The sequence below is a fragment of the Typopeltis vanoorti genome, chromosome 12 (genome assembly GCF_054136105.1).
Source record: "Typopeltis vanoorti isolate ZY-2024b chromosome 12, IOZ_Tvanoo_1.0, whole genome shotgun sequence".
Lineage (NCBI taxonomy): Eukaryota > Metazoa > Arthropoda > Arachnida > Uropygi > Thelyphonidae > Typopeltis > Typopeltis vanoorti.
The window spans coordinates 130259256-130277197 of NC_143560.1; the positions used below are offsets into that span (position 1 = coordinate 130259256).

Below are 17942 nucleotides of genomic sequence, written 5' to 3' on the forward strand. Positions count from 1 at the left end.
TGAACGTATACCAGAACCGGCAGTAGAAATGACGATGGTCTGAAACAGATCGAGAAATAGACGAGGGAAAAGGCCTGGTGCAGAGCATAGCTTAATCCGACGACCATAGTGACCCACCACGTGGACGTAGGCTTATGGAGGTATCGAAAGAGAATTCAAACAAAGAAGGACAGTTCAGACGGACCTAGAGACCCTGCCCCAAGAAATGGTAAAGTACAGTTTTGTTGTATAATTATCCAGTCAGAAAAAGGGAAGAATTATTGCAATGTATTAATCGAGTGTGGGCAGTACTTAAGGACTTTAAGTGATTATTTAGCAGTGTTAATGTCCATAAGACAAATTGTTAGGAATGATTATAGATGATTGTGACTAGTTTAATATGCAAGATTAACACAGTAGGTAGAATTTTGATTAAAAGAGTATAATGTGTATATTATGTGTGTTAAATCTCTAACTCAAGAGAAGGATTAATTGTTCATACGTTAGAGTATTAATAAGTTTGACTTAGCATGTCATTGAACCAATTGAAAGTGTATATTATTTCTTTAGATTCCAATAAATATGTTTTTTTCTTTTATACCTGAATTTCGCCTGTGATATGAACCAAAACTACCACTCATTAATTCGAACCATAGCAGAAGGGGGGGGGGGAATTGAAAGAAAGGTATAACATGTTGTTATAGAGGCTACGACTGCAAACTAGAATTTACTTAGCCGTAGTAGAGCATTTGATTTATGAGTATAAGCAATAAATTTATTCTCCTATGTGCACCAAAGGTCTGGAAAAGTCTCCTTGAATAAGAGTCCCCTCTATTCTAAGATATTGGCTGGCACAGCGTTAAAAAATAAATTTGTCAATATCTGAAGAGGAGACGGCCCCAGATAGACATTAGAGGATTCGTTTCTTATAGTAAGGAATAACCTTAACAGTCAGGGTATGCACGTGAGTAAATTTAGGAATCAGCCAGAGATATAGGATTTGCTTTCCTTATAGAATGAACATGTAAGAAGTGATACAGATATTAGAGCCAAGAAGATTTTGTAAGTCTTGTAAGTAAAGTAGGGAGGTTAAAATAATGAGGGAAGTAAAATAATGGAAGAGCAAAGATATTTAAATTGGCGCACACGGGGATACATAACAATGTGAGCCACACACCGTGAGGCGGCAGATATAACAATGGCTCACACACAGAGGGTAGGATTTTGATAGTAGAAGGTTTAGGTAAGAAAGAATAGATAAAAGTAAAACAACTAATTGAGTAACTACATTTTAACAATGGCGGTAAGCCACACTCAAAAGATATAACACCCCTGATCCAGACAGTGTCGTAAGCAGATGTTAGGTCAATGAAAGTGGCTCCAGATATAAGTTTCTTCTGGAAGCCTGCTTCATTTTGAGTTGTCAGGACCTGGTCTGAGCCCAGCTTGTTCAGTTGGGAGTGCTCTTTCGATGAGTGGTGAAATTCTTTTAAGGGGAATTCTTTCAAAGAGCTTAAAGATGGTGCAAAGCAAGGAGATGGGTCGTAAGTTTTTCACATCATTTGGATCTTTCCCTGGTTTGGGCATGGCAATTATTTTGGCTTCCTGCCACAGTTTTGGTAGTTTACCAGTCATGATGATTTCTGAGAAAAGGGCAGCCAGCCATGTTGACCAAGATGTTTTAGAAACTCAGGGAGTATACCATTGTTGGATTTTGAATGAAGAGAAATGAAAATTGTTTATACTTCTTTCAGAGTCCAACATAAGCCACCATGTCATAAGCAAGACTTATAAATATCATTTGTTGTTAGTCTCTTGCTTATAAATTATTATTCATATAATTACTTTGAGCTTGTTTATTATTGTTTAATTATATAATTTTGGGATTTGTATTGGTAATGAAAGGACTCTGTATCAAAATGTCATTGAATTTATTTTATTTATTCCTGTGTATATATTATACACAGGAATATATTATAAGAATGTATATATATATTATATAGTATAAGAATTTGTATTCATCATATTTAAATGTATTTTATGTGAACTATGGATTATTTCTTTATTTGTTATTTCTGAAAGAGAATATGTGGAATTCTGCTGATATGATTTTATGTAATTCTTCTGATTGAATTTGATTGGCTAGTAAAGGAGAAACTGAGTTGTTTTTAGTTAACGCATGCTTAGAACGTGAATGGCTATGATATGGAGATGCCTGTAGATGTAAGCTGAACTGGCTAGAACCGGATTTTGGTGGGAAGAATAAATGCAGTTAATTGGAAAACGAAAGAAAACAGGAGGAGAAAGTTTGGGGACAGCGAGGAGACCGGTTGTGAGTAACGAAAGGTGAGTTGAGATATGCAGAAAAATCTACAAGGAAAGGACCGGGAATGAATAGGCATTAAAAACTGCCTCTATGGAATTCTGATATTACAATAGATTCCTAATGATTAGAGGAAGAAAGCTGCAGAGCTGAAGTCAATAGATAGTGGAAGATAAGGAATTAGTACATGACGTAAATCTAATGTGTCAAGACTTATGTAGCACTGTATTTAATATTTCAATTAACATAGTGAAGATTTCTTTGAATTGTGTTTCCTCGCGATAATTAGTTAACGTGAATCTTGAAAATGTGCCTAAGTGAATTCAATGTGCAGAAGTTGTAGCCCGGTAAGACTTATCCATTTTACATCCAGAGTGAAGCAAATAAAAGTTAGTTCTGCCTAATATATCTGTACCCTAGCTGAGTGTTTAACTATAAATAGTCGAAGGAATGAAGCACTAAAGTATTTCCCCCTTGAATTGATAATTGCCTTGTAATTCAATTAAGTGTTTATAGACTAGAAGTGAATTAGAGAAGCCAACTATAAAAATATTTATTTTGCATTCTGGAATTTTGAACTGTGAGAACTATTTTCTATTAATTGGCAGAATGTAGAGAACTGAGAGTTTCAACTGAGAATTCAGAGCACTAGAACTAAATCGATGTGCAGATGATATGATTTGTCTCATAGAATAGAGACAAGTTGTGATAGAAATGCTTGAATAATAAGATCTAAGAATTTTGCCTTTAATCTTAAAACCTAACTGAATAGCTACCTGTATCTCAGAGATATTTTGGATTTGTTCAATTGCATTATCTTCTTTAGAAAGTTATACTTACATGTACCTGTTATATAACCCTGCATTAAATGTTTTGTTTTATTAAATTCAATTTGATGTTTGCCTGATTTTCTTTCATTGTACTGCTCATAAAAATTTATCGGACCTTGCGGAAGCCTTAAAAGATAATATTAACCTCGGCCTGTAGAAAAGTGAGATTGCAAACTTTAGTTGATGATTGATTCCTCTATATTATATAGACTAATCTGAATATAAGGTAGTGCAGGATAATATACATTTCTTTATATTTAGATCAGTATCAATCAACATCTGACAAATTAAAAACGGAATTTAAAGAAGTAAGGATAAGTTCAACTAACCAGCATAATTGGATCAGTTAGCAAGATAGGACGACACAACAATAAAACTCTTTCGATGAGTGGTGAAATTCTTTTAAGGGGAATTCTTTCAAAGAGCTTAAAGATGGTGCAAAGCAAAGAGATGGGTCGTAAGTTTTTTACAACATTTGGATCTTTCCCTGGTTTGGGGACGGCAATTATTTTGGCTTCCCGCCACAGTTTTGGTAGTTTACCAGTCATGACGATTTCTGAGAAAAGGGCAGCCAGCCATGTTGACCAAGATGTTTTAGGAACTTAGGGAGTATACCATCCACTCCTGAAGCTTTGCCATTCTTGGTAAGTTTTAAGGCTATTTGTACCTCTTCCCGAGATACTGGGAGTACGAGTTCAGGAAGCTTGGGTTTCTTCTTCAGGATTTGTCTGATGGAAGCTTGTACAGCAATTTTGCTGGTAGAGCTGGGATAAATATTGGAGGTTTTCAATAAATGGTTAGCCATTTGATCAGGAATTATCTCTGTTGTTTTGTGTGTTGTTGGCTCTGCTCCATCTAATTTTCTCAGAAGTGACGAGCTTCTCTGACTAGATGTGGCGTAATCTAGGTCATTGATGGTTGAGATCCATCTTTCCTTTCTATTTTTATCCAGGGTTGATATGAGCTCCTTAGCAATAGTTGGATCTTCAGTTTCCTCATATTTGGCTAGGAGTTCCTCACTTTCTCTACTCCAACATGGGATGTATTGTTTTCTGCAGACTCTAGGGATAGAGGCTTTTGCTGCAGATTTGAGTAGTTTAACAAATCTAGGATAGCAATTAGGAGTGGGTGGAATTGCTCTAATGGTTTGCTCGATTTATTTCTGAAATGCAGTCCAGTTGGACCTGCGGAGATTCCATCTAACATTTGGTGTTCCGCTGATGACTGGGATTGATGTTCCTATCTCTATTAATGTAGGACGATGTTGACTATTAGGGAATCTGCTAAGGGTCTTTAGTGACTATGCACAGATCTGGGGTGTAGGTTCTGTTCCATCTGGCTGAGTAAAGAGTGCTGTCCTGCTTGGCATCATAATTCAAATACAAGTTATATGTATCCATCCAGTTAGCTAGATTATTACCACCCCTGTTGTTAGAGGAATAGCCCCACATGGTGCGATGGGAATTGAAGTCACTAACATAGATAGCAGGGTGAGGAGGAGGTCAGTCCATTTGATCATGCCGGGATTGCAATGGAGGTTTGTAGATGGTGATATTTTGAACTTTTTTTCCTATGGAGTATTCTGTATCAGGAACACTTTGGGTTATATCCTTGAGACCAGGCCATATATAGGTTGTTAAGCTATGCTTGAGGTGGCAGTTATAAGACACAGAATTCCTTCACTGTATCTCTGGGATGCTGTTTGTAACTTGGAATTGGTTCTACAGTCTGCCAGCCACAGAGTGACTAACATACAACCACTTGACCATTGTCCTCATGTACCTATTTGTTATTGAATTAAATCATTTACTTTTTATACATTTTTTGTGAGTGTTTGGGGGGGGGGGGCTTGCTTAATACGTTCTCATATTTAAACCAAAGAAGCTACATACTCGGTCTAGAATATAATATTTCTTATCACCGGTATTACATCCTTGATCGATTTTTACTGCTGTTCTTTCATTGAAGGTGTTTTCTATTTATTTATTTATTTATTTTTTTTTTAATATACATATTATAGAGTCATTTCAGATCATGGATGTGAAGCACGATTTCCATATTTGGATGAAAATGTTGTAAATTTTCTTAACAGTGTTCCTATTTGGTTAAAAGTGAGTATGTTTTAATTATTGTTTTGCATGGGTATTCCTTTGGTACTTAACATGTGATTATGAATAATATATGCACGTAAACTACTATCCAACAACACATGAAACTCGATGGCTTTTCCGAAAAGAGTACTCAACATCTTCTCGATTCTTATAATCCACCACAAAACAACGAAGATTCAATATGACGAGTTACAATTCCTTACATCTCCGGGATTTCAGAACCTATCGCAAGAATTCTGAAGAAATATGAGTTAACAGCTACGTATTCACCTATTAACAAATTATCTTCCCTTTTCCTTCTCCTAAAGACAAATGCTCAACTATATCTCTTCCTGGAGTTTATCAAATTCTCTGCAACTGTGATCTCTCCTATTTTGGACAAACTGGATGTTCTCTTGGAAAAAGAATCCAAGAACATCAATTCTCCATTCATCACAACAAACCTGAATAATCTGGATTGGCTCAGCACGGGATTGAAACTAACCACAACATTATTATTATTATTATTATTATTATTATTATTATTATTATTGTTCCGGGAAACTCCAAGGAGTCGACAGACTCATCGAGGGAGGCCCTAACATCATGTCTGGAACAACTATTCAACATTCACACAGTATCTATCATATCTTGCCTTGAACTCATTCACGGTCATAGCACCCACAACAGACTCTGGAAGCTTATTCCACTCATTCACCACTCTCCAAGTAAAAATCCTAGCTCTAACACCCTTGTCAACCATGCTCTTGCCCAGCTTCCATGCATGGCCCCTAGTCCTCCCACCACCAGTCATATTTTCAAAAATATCTTCTGGATCAATCTTATTAAGACCCTTCAGTAATTTGAATGTCTCAATCATATCACCCCCTCCTGCGCCTATTGTCCAATTTCTGCAACCCACAAATCCTCAACCTATTCTCATAAGGTTCATTCCACAGTCCTGCTATCATCTTGGGCACTCGTCTCTGGACCCTCTCTACTTCCTCCCCATCACGAAGAAACCCTAGTGCCCATAACTGAGCACAGAAGTCCAGATGGGGTCTTATCAAGGCTCGATACAGAGGAACAACAACTTGTTTGTCTCTGCATGTTAAAGTATTTTTCATAAGCCAAGTGATTTGGTGAGCTGTTTTAGTCACTTTTGCAATGTGCCCCCTAAACTTCAACTCCCTATCCACCAGCACTCCCAAATCCCTGGCCTCATCAATCTCCTGGAGTATGGTTCCACCAATGCGATATATTGCTGCTGTTCTTTTCATCCCAAAGTGCATAACCTTACACTTTGCCACATTAAACTGACATCCATTTTTCCTAGCCCAGTCCTCCAAACTATCCAAATCATCCTGTAAAATTTTGACATCCTGTGCACTCACAATTGCTCTACCCAACTTTGCATCATCAGCAAACAAGTGAACACTTCCTCTCAAATCCTTTCCAATATCATTGATGAACAAATTGAAAAGCAGTGGTCCAAGAACAGAGCCCTGCGGCACTCCACTAGTCACAAGACGTCTTTTTGACTCCACTCCTGAATAAATCACTCTCTGGTATCTCTCCTTCAACCACCCTCCTATCCATTTTACCAACCCTATATCTATCCCCATCTTCTCCAGTTTACTGATTAGGGTTCCATGTGGTATCCTGTCAAAGGCCTTGGCAAGGTCCAGTGGTATCACTGTAAACCCATTACCCCTATCCAGTTCAGCCGTCACTGTGTTATAAAACGTGAGCAAGTTACTGAGGCATGATCTAGCCTTCACAAAACCATGTTGTCCCCCATACAATATCCCATTTTCATCTATCCAATCCTGTATTCTTTTCTTGACTAATTTCTCTAAGACCTTGACAATGATTCCTGATATGCTAATCGGTCGGTAATTTACAACAGCAGTCTTGGAACCACCTTTATGCAGTGGAACTATTTTCCCCTCCTTCCACCCGCTCGGGACTAACCCGGACCCGAGACTCAAATTAAACAAAATGGTCAAGGGTACTGACAATTCTTTAGCTGCTTCTCGTACTACACGAGCTGGTATACCATCCAATCCCACAGATGTATTGACATTGAGGTTATGCAATAGACTACTCACCTCCACTTCATTCACCATAATTCCCATATAATCTACTGGTTTATTCGTTTCTGCAATGTCACCACCTGGATGATATGTTCTTGCAAAGTGCTCACTCAGTAACTCAGCTATCTCAACTGATTCAGTTACCTCCCTACCATCGGCATTCTTTAAAATCATTCTGCCATGTACATTTTTCCTTTTACTTGCTACGTATCTAAAAAACTGTTTAGGATTCTCTTTAGTCTGCATGGCCAATATTCTTTCGTAATCCTTTTTTGCTTTTCTTACCACACTTGTCATCCTTCTGGCCTGCGCTTTATACCGTTCATGTGCCTGCCGGTCACCTTTCTCCTTAAATTCCCTCCATAGTTGTTTCTTTTTTTGCAGCTCAAGCTTAATGGTGTTATTCATCCATTTAACCCCTACTTGATTTATTATTCGGACTCTAGGTATACAGTCAGCCATTGCTTCATGCAAGCACTTCCTAACTACCTCCCGTGCACTATCAACTTCTAGTCCTTGCAGTTGTACATGCCATGGCACTGAGCCAACCAAACTCCTAAGCTTGTCATACTTTCCCGCCCGATAATTCCACATGTACCCTGTCTTAATTGAAAATTCTACACCTTTAGCCACCTCCCAAGTCAAGACCCTATGATCACTCTCACCGATTGGTGGCAATGTGGTCATATTTGTTACAGCCAAATCCTCAGATGTAATTACTAGGTCAAGCACTCTCTGACCCCTAGTATTTTCCATTACATGCTGTCACAGATAGTTATCCTTTAATAACCGCATAAAATCCAATTCCTTCCTCCCGTGTGTCCTCTCCTCACTCCAATCAATGCGACCATAGTTGAAATCTCCCATAATAATCACCCTCCTTCCACTCATTTCTTCTGTTTGCTTGTGCATACTGTCACCACCATCTTTTCCATCACCTGGTCTATAGCAGCACCCAATTGTATATTTAGTTCTGCTAACCACAATCTCACACCAAATGGCCTCAAATGTGCTCTTTTCTCTATCCTGCAATTCAACTTCTATTCTCCTTGGCCGTAGCTCATCAGCTATCATCAACAATACTCCTCCCCCCATTTTATTCTCTCTCTGTCATTCCTGAACACACTATACCCATCACATTCAATCCCACTAGCTATATCATCTACAGTCAGCCATGTTTCACTAATACCAATAACCTGTGGTCTGGAAGTGCAACCATGGCCAAAAACTCTTCCTTCTTGTTCCTAATACTCCTAGTATTAACGTACATGAATTTAAGACCCCCATTAGCCCCAACCCTACCTTGATGCCTTATATTAACTATCCCCCCTTTGGTCAAAAACTCGCCTCTTACATAGATCCCGTTATAAATTTGAACGTTTATTCAAAGAAAGTGTAGAGGCCTTACTCCATCGTCCTAACCTGAATTGGAATGACAGTATATCTATATCAAAAATCTGGGAAAGTCTAATCAGGATAACTCATTAATTCATATTAATTTTATGTTATTTAATATTATTAATTAATATCTTTATTTCAATCATGTCTCTGCTCAAAAATATTCCCTTTAATACTTAGTGATATAACATCACGTGGCTTGTTCTATTTTTAAATGATCTATTGTTAGTATTCCACCTTGTATTTTTTTAGTTTGATTTTCTCTTCTGTCCAATTACTTACTCTGTACAAATTTGAAATTCACTAATCCTTGGAATACTGCTCCTACATTTGGGATAGTGCGCCTACAAATTTTTAAATTTGTAGGTGCACTATTTCATGCTGTTCATGAAATAGTGCTGTTCAAATTTCATGCTGTTCAGAAGTCTGATTGATGGATGACCTCTCTCTCATAAGTTCTCTTCAGTTGCTGTCTCATGTTTCCACATTATGTCTACTGTACAGGTGCAAGACCATAGTGAGAAATTGAGGATGAGCTCAAAATTTGGGATTTAGCAGACCAGATTGTATTCTTAATTGGCTTAAATCAAATTGCAAAATGATATAATTGCCTGGTTAAAAAAAAAGGCCCCCATTGTTTTTGTCAGGGGAAACATGATGAACAGCAGCAAGTCAGCTATTGGAATAATCTCAACTCAAAATCAGCAGGGTTCAAGATTGGTACTGTCAACATAAGAAGCATGAATGGAAAAGAAATGGAACTAGCAGAACTAGATAAGTATAAGTAATAAAGGGTGTTACAAACAAAAGTGAAATCTTTCTAAACGATAAATGCAAGATGTTATATTCAGGTAACAACAATCATTGAAAAGGAGTAACTATAGTATTCAACACTAAACATGAGGATAATTATTATTATTATTCAGGCCTCCAAAGAGTCAAAAGACTCATCGAGGGAGGTCCCTCCTAGGTAACACAAAGTCTATCATACCACTCCTTAAACTCATTGACCATTCTCGCTCTCACCACTCTATCAGGCAATGCATTCCATGGTTCAACTACCCTCCGTGCAAAGAAACCACTCCTCACCCTCTTTCTCACAGTTTCCTTTTATAACTTCCAGGAATGGTCCCATGTCATCACACCTTCCCACTGTTCAACAGCGAAAAACTCCCCAGTGTCAACCCTATAACCACCTCTCAGTTTAAAAGTCTCAATCATATCACCTCTCCTTCTATCCACCAAACTCTGCAGTCCACACTCCCTCAGCTGATCCTCATAACTAACATTGTACAGTCCTGAAACCATTTTTGTTATCTGCCTTTGTACCCTTTCCACAGTTAATTTATCCCCTTCAAATCCTGGGGAACAGATCTGAGAACAATAGTCTAAGTGTGGTCTGATCAGAGTCTTATACAATGGAATGATAACCCTTTTATCAATCATCAACTCCAGATCTCTTGTTTCCCCTACTTCCTCCAGTATAACTCCTCCCATAGAGTATGCCGCGACCCACCGATGTGTCCCAATCCTCAAGACCTTACATTTTGCTGCATTAAACCAACACGCCCCCATTCATTTGCCCATCTATCAGGCTTATTCAAATCCTCTTGCAGGGCTACCACATCTGCTCTATTACTAATAATCCTTCCCAGCTTCACATCATCTGCAAACAACTGAATATCCCCCTGCAATCCACGGACAATGTCATTGATATAAAGGTTAAACAATATAGGTCCCAGTACTGAGCCCTGTGAAGCCCGACTTGTTACCTTCTGCCTCCTTCATATTGCCCCACCATACACAACTCTCTGATACCTATCAGACAGCCAATCCTGAATCCAGTTGACCAATCTGACATCCAGACCCATGTGCTGCAACTTAAATATCAGCTTATCATGTGGCACCCTCTCAAATGCCTTAGCTAAGTCTAGAAAAATTGCAGTATATGCCTTTCCCTCATCTAATGCTCTTGTAACTTTATTATAAAAGGGTAGCATATTCCTAAAACAAGAGCACCCCTTCAGAAATCCATGTTGACTCTCACAGATAACATTACCCTCATCTGCCCAATGCTGTATACGGTCCCTCACTACTTTCTCCAAGATCTTACTACAATCTTACAAGATCTTACAACAATGGGTTGATAACAGCAATATTTTCTGTGGTTATCAGCATGGGTTTGTTAAGTGGAGATCATGTTTCACTAACTTACTTATGTACTATAACAAGGTAACAAATACCTTGGACAGAGGAGATGCATATACAGTGGTGTACTTGGATTTTGCAAAGGCTTTTGATAGACTGCCACATGACAAGCTCTTAATTAAATTGAAAGAGATGCGATTGGATAACAGACTTCTGTGTTGGATCAGTGACCGGCTGTCAGATAGGTATCAGAAAGTTGTATATGGGGGGTGCAGTATCTCGAAAGAGAAAGGTCACCAGTGATGTGCCGCAGGGGTCAGTTTTGGGGCCATTGGTGTTCAATTCTTATGTTAATGATATTGGGTTGGGTTTAACTGGTACTATCCAGCTGTTTCCATATGATGCAAAAACTGGGGAGAGCAATACACAGTCAGGCTGATGTTAATGCCTTACATCATCATCATCACCATCAAATTCCTGACATGTACCCTCAAGGGGTGTACAGGATATGATAGTATTACATGAAGAATTTACATCATTACTAACTTCCTATCTACAATTTTCCTCCAAATCAGTCTGTTACTTGTCAAGACTCCAACATTAGCCGATCTTCTATTTCTATCATCTAAGGCACTTTGTACCGTATCAATTCACCTACACCTTGGTCTTCCTCTGGATCATTTTCCTGCCAACCTGTCAGAGAACACTTGTTTTGCTAATGTTTCCTCGTCCATTCTATTTAAGTGACCATACCACCTGAGGTTAGCTCTGCTAACACATTCCTGGATGCTAACAATGTCAAGTTCTTTCCTAATATCCTAGTATTTAATATGATATTGCCATTGCTGCCATTTGTTCACGCCGCTAATCTTTCTCAGGACTCTCATATCTCCGGTCTCTAGTCTTTGGTCAAGTGTTTTACTTCTGACCCAGCTCTCTGATCCATAAGTTAAAACTGGTTTGAACACTGTCTTGTATACAGCTAATTTTGTGTTCCGACTAATTTCTCTCTTATTCCATATGAATTTATTCAGTTGACTTCCTATCATACCAGCTTTGTTGATTCTGTTGTCTATTTCCATATTTAATTTACCATCTTCACTAACAATCGTGCCTAAGAAGCTGAAATATTTTACTTGTTCCACAGGTTTTCCATTCACAACACAGTTGACATTTTCAATGATTCTGCCTATTTTCATTGTCTTTGTCTTTTTATTGCTGACCTTCATACCATATCTCTTACAGCAGTTATTCAATTTAGTCAGAGTATCTTGCAGACTTGTAGCGGATTTATTTAGAAGTATAACATCATCCGCATAAAGCAAAGAGCTGACATTAACATCTTCAATTTTGATATCAGGTTTAATACCACATTCCTTCATAATGTGATCCATATAGATAATGAATAACAGAGGGGATAATGTACATCCTTGTCTCACACCAGATTTAACATTAAACCATCTTCCTGTACTTCCTTCAATTCTAACTGCTGACTTACAACTCAAATAAAGACTAAGTATTGCTTGATATAATGCCCCATTGACACCATATAACTGTAGCGTATTGAATAGCTTCTCTCTTGGTACCTTGTCATATGCCTTTTCCAAATCAACAAAACTGAAATACAGATCTTTGTTATATTCCCATGATTTCTCCACTATTTGTTGTAAAGTGAAGATCTGATCCTGGCAGCCTCTTTTTGTCCTTAATCCAGCTTGTTCTTTACCAAACGTTTCTTCCACAATTCTTCTCAACCATTTCTCAAGTATACTTGCATATATCTTACCAGGAACACTCAATAGGGATATACCTCTGTAATTCTCACGTTCAGTTTTTTTTCCCTTTTTATATGTGGGTACTATGAGAGCTTTACTCCAATGATTGGGAATTCGTCCTTTTGTCTAGGCATTCTGAACTATGCAGTGCAGCCACTGTAAGACTTTTATACCACCATACTTCAGCATTTCTGGTCGAATATTATCTACTCCTGCTGGCTTTCCACATTTCAAGCCTTTGATGGCTACTTCAAGTATGGATATGTATTCCTGACTGCATGCCTGGTCAGTGTTTTTTATCACTGTGCTGTCATCACTGCTAGTTTCATTTAGCAAATTTTCAAAGTAATTACTCCATACTTCAAGGATATCCTTTTCTTCTGTTTTCATGTCACCTTTATCATCTCTGATTCCTTTTACAGCATCTTTCCTCCATCCCTAAGCAACCTCCAGAATATTTTGCCACCTTTCTTGATATTTATTTTCCATGTTCTTGCCAAAGTCCTCCCATGACTTTTGTTTAGCTAGTTTTACACACTGTTTGGCTTTCTTATATTTCTCTCTGTATTCTCTAAGAGCACAAGCTGACTTATTTGCCAGGAACTTACATGGAACTTAATGCCTTACAAGAGGACTTAATTAGATTGCATGAATGAGCAGGTAAGTGGAATTGTCAGTTCAATGTTGCGAAGTGTAAGGTTTTGAGATTTGCTAAGCAAAAGTGGGATGCCAAGTATACACTTGGTGGGGAAACTTTAACAGAAGTAGAGGAGATGAGAGATCTAGGTGTGATTGTGGATAAGGACCTGAAATTCAGGAGCCACGTTGCACAAGTTGTAAAGACATCACATTGAATAATGGCGATGATGTGGAGAACTCTGACATGCAGAAATGAGAGGTTAGGTTTGTATAAGGCCCTGATCAGGCCTCATGTGGATTATTGTGCACAGATTTGGTCACCAGGTTTTCATGGTGACGAGGATATGTTGGAAAGGGTACAGAGAAGATTCACAAAGGCAGTGGTCTTTGGAATGTGGAGAAAGAGGACAGATTGAGGAAACGTAGGTTACAGAGCCTCGTGAATAGGAGGAAGAGGGGGGGATATTATTGAAACATATAAACTGGTCAGAGGTTGTTATCAGTTAGATATGGAAGAGATATTTCATAGAATTGGAGAAGGAAGTTGAACAAGAGGCCATTGCTGGAAACTGTATAGGGAGAGTGTGAGAAGCAGGTTCTTTGCATGGAGGGTGGTTGGTGAGTGGAATGCATTGCCTGAGTATGTTGTGAATGTGGACACATTGAATCAGTTTAAGGCGAGGTTGGATAAGCATTGTATGCAATACGATGAGTCTCTGACTCCATGGAGGTCAGGTGTGCATAATAATAATAATAATTACCAACTACTAATGACACACAACCTGACCTATAATTAGACACTTCCAGTCTGCTACTGCCCTTATGGAATGGCACTATCTTACCTTCCTTCCATTCCATGGCACCTTTCCTGCAGCCAGACTTTTATTGAAAAGTATGGATCAAAGGCACTGTCAGTTCCTTAGCACATTCTCTCAAAACTCATGGTGAAATACCATCCAGTCCCACAACTTGACTGACATCCAGAGTACTCAGTATTTGGAACACACTCTCCTCCTGCACCTCTAAACCTCGAACCTGCCCTATCCCTCTAGTATTAAAATTGACTCCTCCAAGATGAAATACTTCAATAAAGTGTTCATTGAACAATTCCACTATGTCCTCTGCATCAGTCACTCTATTCCCAATTTTATCCAACAATGTCATTCTTCCACAGTCAGTTCTCCTCCTACTGGCCACATAGCTAAAAAATTCCCTAGGATTTTCTTTGGATCTGAGGGCCAATCTTTTCTTATATTCCAGTTTCACCTTCCTTACCATACTAGTCACTCTCCTGGCCTGTGTCTTATATTCTTCATGCATCTTCTCTTTGCCTGTCTCCTTATATCTCTTCCATAGTCTCTTTTTTGCATGCAGTTCATGTTTAATATTGTTTGTCATCCACTTTACTCCAAATTGTTCCTCTCATTCGTGGAATATAGCTTACCATTGCTGCTAACAAATATTCCTTCACAATTTCCCAAGCACTAATGATCCACCATCAACATAAGAAGCACGAATAGAAAATAAATGGAACCAGCAGAACTAGTTAAGTATAAGTAATAAAAGGAAAAATATTATTCTTGAATGGTACTCAGTATTAAGTAGAATGATGCAGAGAAAATATCAGAATCGGAAACTGAACAACTAGACTTATTTGTACCTCTGGTCTGACAGAAGGTTCTGCTAAAGAAGACGAGCAAAAAGTTTTTGAGGGATTAGAGAAAGCAGCTAATACAACAAAAAATGAAGTTAGTCCTTTTTAGAGATCTAAACAACAGAGTGGGAAATGATTACTGGGCATATAGAAATGTTCTGGAAATATTCAGAGAAAAGAGCAAAGTTAATAATAATGGTAAGTACCTGTTGGATTTCTGCTCAAGATGTGGAGCAGTTATTGCTAACACTATGTTCCAGTATAAAAATATGTAAAATTCACAAGGAAAGAAGATGCAAGAAATAAGAAATGTCTCATCCACTATGTCAATCTCGACAGCAATGTTTTCCCACTAGTTCAAAACAAAATAATATAGATAATTTCAAATTGGAAGTGATTATTTATGAATAAAATTGTATTATTGAAAAGAAGAGTGCGTAAAAAAATTTTAAAATTAATCAAAGTTCAACAACTCTCAGAGTGACTTATAGACTCAAATACACAAATATTATTAAAAAATAAATAAATTTGAAAAATTGAAAACAAGAACCAAACTACAAAGATTCATTGGCAAGCTCTGAAGAAACTGTAAAACTCGATGTAGCTTCCTTTGTAAAAAAGGTCAAGTCTCATGAGAATTTATGAAAATAACCTTGTTTGTTTAGTATTTTATGTTTAATATAATGTAAGTAACACTGGGAATTAATTGTATTTACTGTTTTTACTAAAGTTTCTAGACATAAACAAAGGCAATGCTTTGCCATTGGAACTTTGTATATAGCTATGTATAAGAGCACAAGAAAGTTGTTTACGATTAAGTGTGTGAGGAAGTTGTTTGCGAGCTCTGTGCATAAACACCTTCGAAGTTGTATCAAAGAGATCCTCTTGGTTCAGAAAAGTTTCTGCTGCCCAACAAGGAAAAAAAAAAAGAGTGCACAGAGGAGAAGGAAGAACGGGTCGTCCTTATCAAAAAGATCAAGGAGAAGTGCCGATTTCTTCAGGGTTTATAACCCTTTGTGCAAGGTCCTGAGATGGCGAAATAAAAGGGCACTGAGCCGAACAGCGGGAGGAGAGGCAGTTGGAACCAGAGTGGAGGCGAGGTCCACTTACCGAAGGGAGAAGAGAGGCGTAGTCATCAGAGTGGGCAGTCATCGGCAGCCAGCAGAGATCCTGAGGCTGTCGGATGTCTTATTGCTGTGGGAGATCAAACAAAGCTGAAAGCCGCAGAGCGACCTTCAAGCCTGTATGCTGAAGCCTGAACTTTTCAAGTACCAGGAAAATTGCAGTCCAAGACCTGCCAATATTCTATCGAAGTGCCCTGAAGCAAATCTCTCCAGACGGAAACCTAAGGCCTGAGATGGAAGAAAAGGCGTAGAGATTTTAATGCAGGTCTTCTGGAAGAGTGCATGAAAAAGAACTTCTGTAAGTTGTTCTATCCCTTATTGTACATTCTTTTAGTAATCTAGGAGATATGTCATAGATGGACTGATAAGAAATAGTATTAAGAAGTATCTATAAGAGAGTCCTCTGAATTGTTATTAATTGAAATATCAATTGTAAGGTAACTTGCCATGGCTAGCTAACCTCTTTATGAGAAAATTAGTTTCATAACGTTGATTTAGTAAGCAGAGAATTTATAGAGTAATTATATTGTATAGTCGTTTAGTATTGAAAGGGAAAGTTTGTTTCTTTATACAAAAAGTCTGAAGGATAGGTAGAGAGAGTAACCTCCCTATCGCTTATTTAATGTACCTTGTTATTGATATAAATAAATGTGTTTAATTTATGTATCAATAGAGTGTCGCCTGTTACTTTTTTTTGAAATGCACTGTTTCTAAAAATATTCGGATCTGTGAGTGGGAAACAATGAAGGCAATAAAAGTGCAGTTTAAGTCCTTTAAAACCACGACTGTTTATGTTGAAGGAATTTATGCTAGTGAAAGAGAGAAAGAAATCTACCGATCGTTTTAATGAGTCTTGTGCCGATATAGAGATCCTGGTGGTGCAGTCTAACGAATGAATTTTCCAGTGTTCATAGGCATACGACTAGTAAAATACTAAAGTTGAATAAACATAGTTCGGAACAGAATAAGCAAGAAAGGTAGTAGAGAAAAAGCCGCACTGCTAATTAGAATAGAAATTTTACAATAGTGCGATAATCAGGCAGGCTCATAAATAGCAATTAATAGCAACCGCTAATGGTAAGTACCTGTTGGATTTCTGTTCAAGATGTGGAGGAGTTATTACTAACACTATGTTCCAGTATAAAAATATGCTAAATTCACACGGAAAGAAGATGCAAGAAATAAGAAATGTTTCATTCACTATGTCATTCTTGATGGCAATGTTTTCCCACTAGTTCAGAACACAATAATATAGATGATTTCAAATTAGAAGTGATCATTTATAAATAAAATTGGATTATTGAAAAGAAGAGTGTATAAAAAAAAGTTTTAAAATTAATCAAAGTTCAGCAGCTCTAAGAGTGACTTATAGACTCAAATACACAAATGTTATTCAAAAAAAATAAATAAATTAGGAAGATTGAAAACAAGACCCAAACTACAAAGATTCATTGGCAAGCTCTGAAGAAACCATTGTTTTAAAAAGAAAGATTTCGGTATTTGCGACTACATGTTTATTAAGATGAACAAAAAATAAACAAACCCGACAAGTTTCATATGTCATTTGACTTACATCTTCAGGGGTTAAAGGTAACTAAAAGTTTAAACACAAACAATGAGAAATTACTCAAAATAGTCCATTCTAGGATGTTATAGCCATCTAACTGTTCATTTAAAAAAAAAAATCCAAATGCAGAATCTGTGCATGCTAAGTTTGCATAATGCTGGATGTTGTCATGTTCTGTTGTTCACGTTCACACTATCTGAAATCTGACTTAGGTATATTTTTTATCAATGCTGACCAAACTTGGTGTAGAATTAGGCCCTGGTTTTTGTTGCATCGCATTGGAATTCTAAGCATATTTGCAACTTCTTTAAATTTCCTT

At 37.6% G+C, this 17942-nt stretch overlaps 1 protein-coding gene across 3 annotated transcripts in view; it reads left to right on the forward strand.

The window, feature by feature from the left end:
* The window catches only part of LOC150101225 (asparagine synthetase domain-containing protein 1), a 311734-nt gene that overhangs the window by 284413 nt on the left and 9379 nt on the right, over positions 1-17942 (forward strand). The window contains exon 12 of one of the 3 annotated variants that reach the window (XR_016549180.1): positions 5164-5243. The exons of 1 other annotated variant lie outside the window; for it this stretch is intronic. Coding sequence is in view for 1 of the 2 variants with exons in the window: in XM_090402011.1 (XP_090258137.1) it covers positions 5153-5243 (91 nt within the window). In the remaining variant the exon portion in view is untranslated. Of the gene's footprint in view, positions 1-5152; positions 5244-17942 lie in introns of all 3 variants that reach the window. One more of the 3 variants, XM_090402011.1, reaches the window with a different exon arrangement.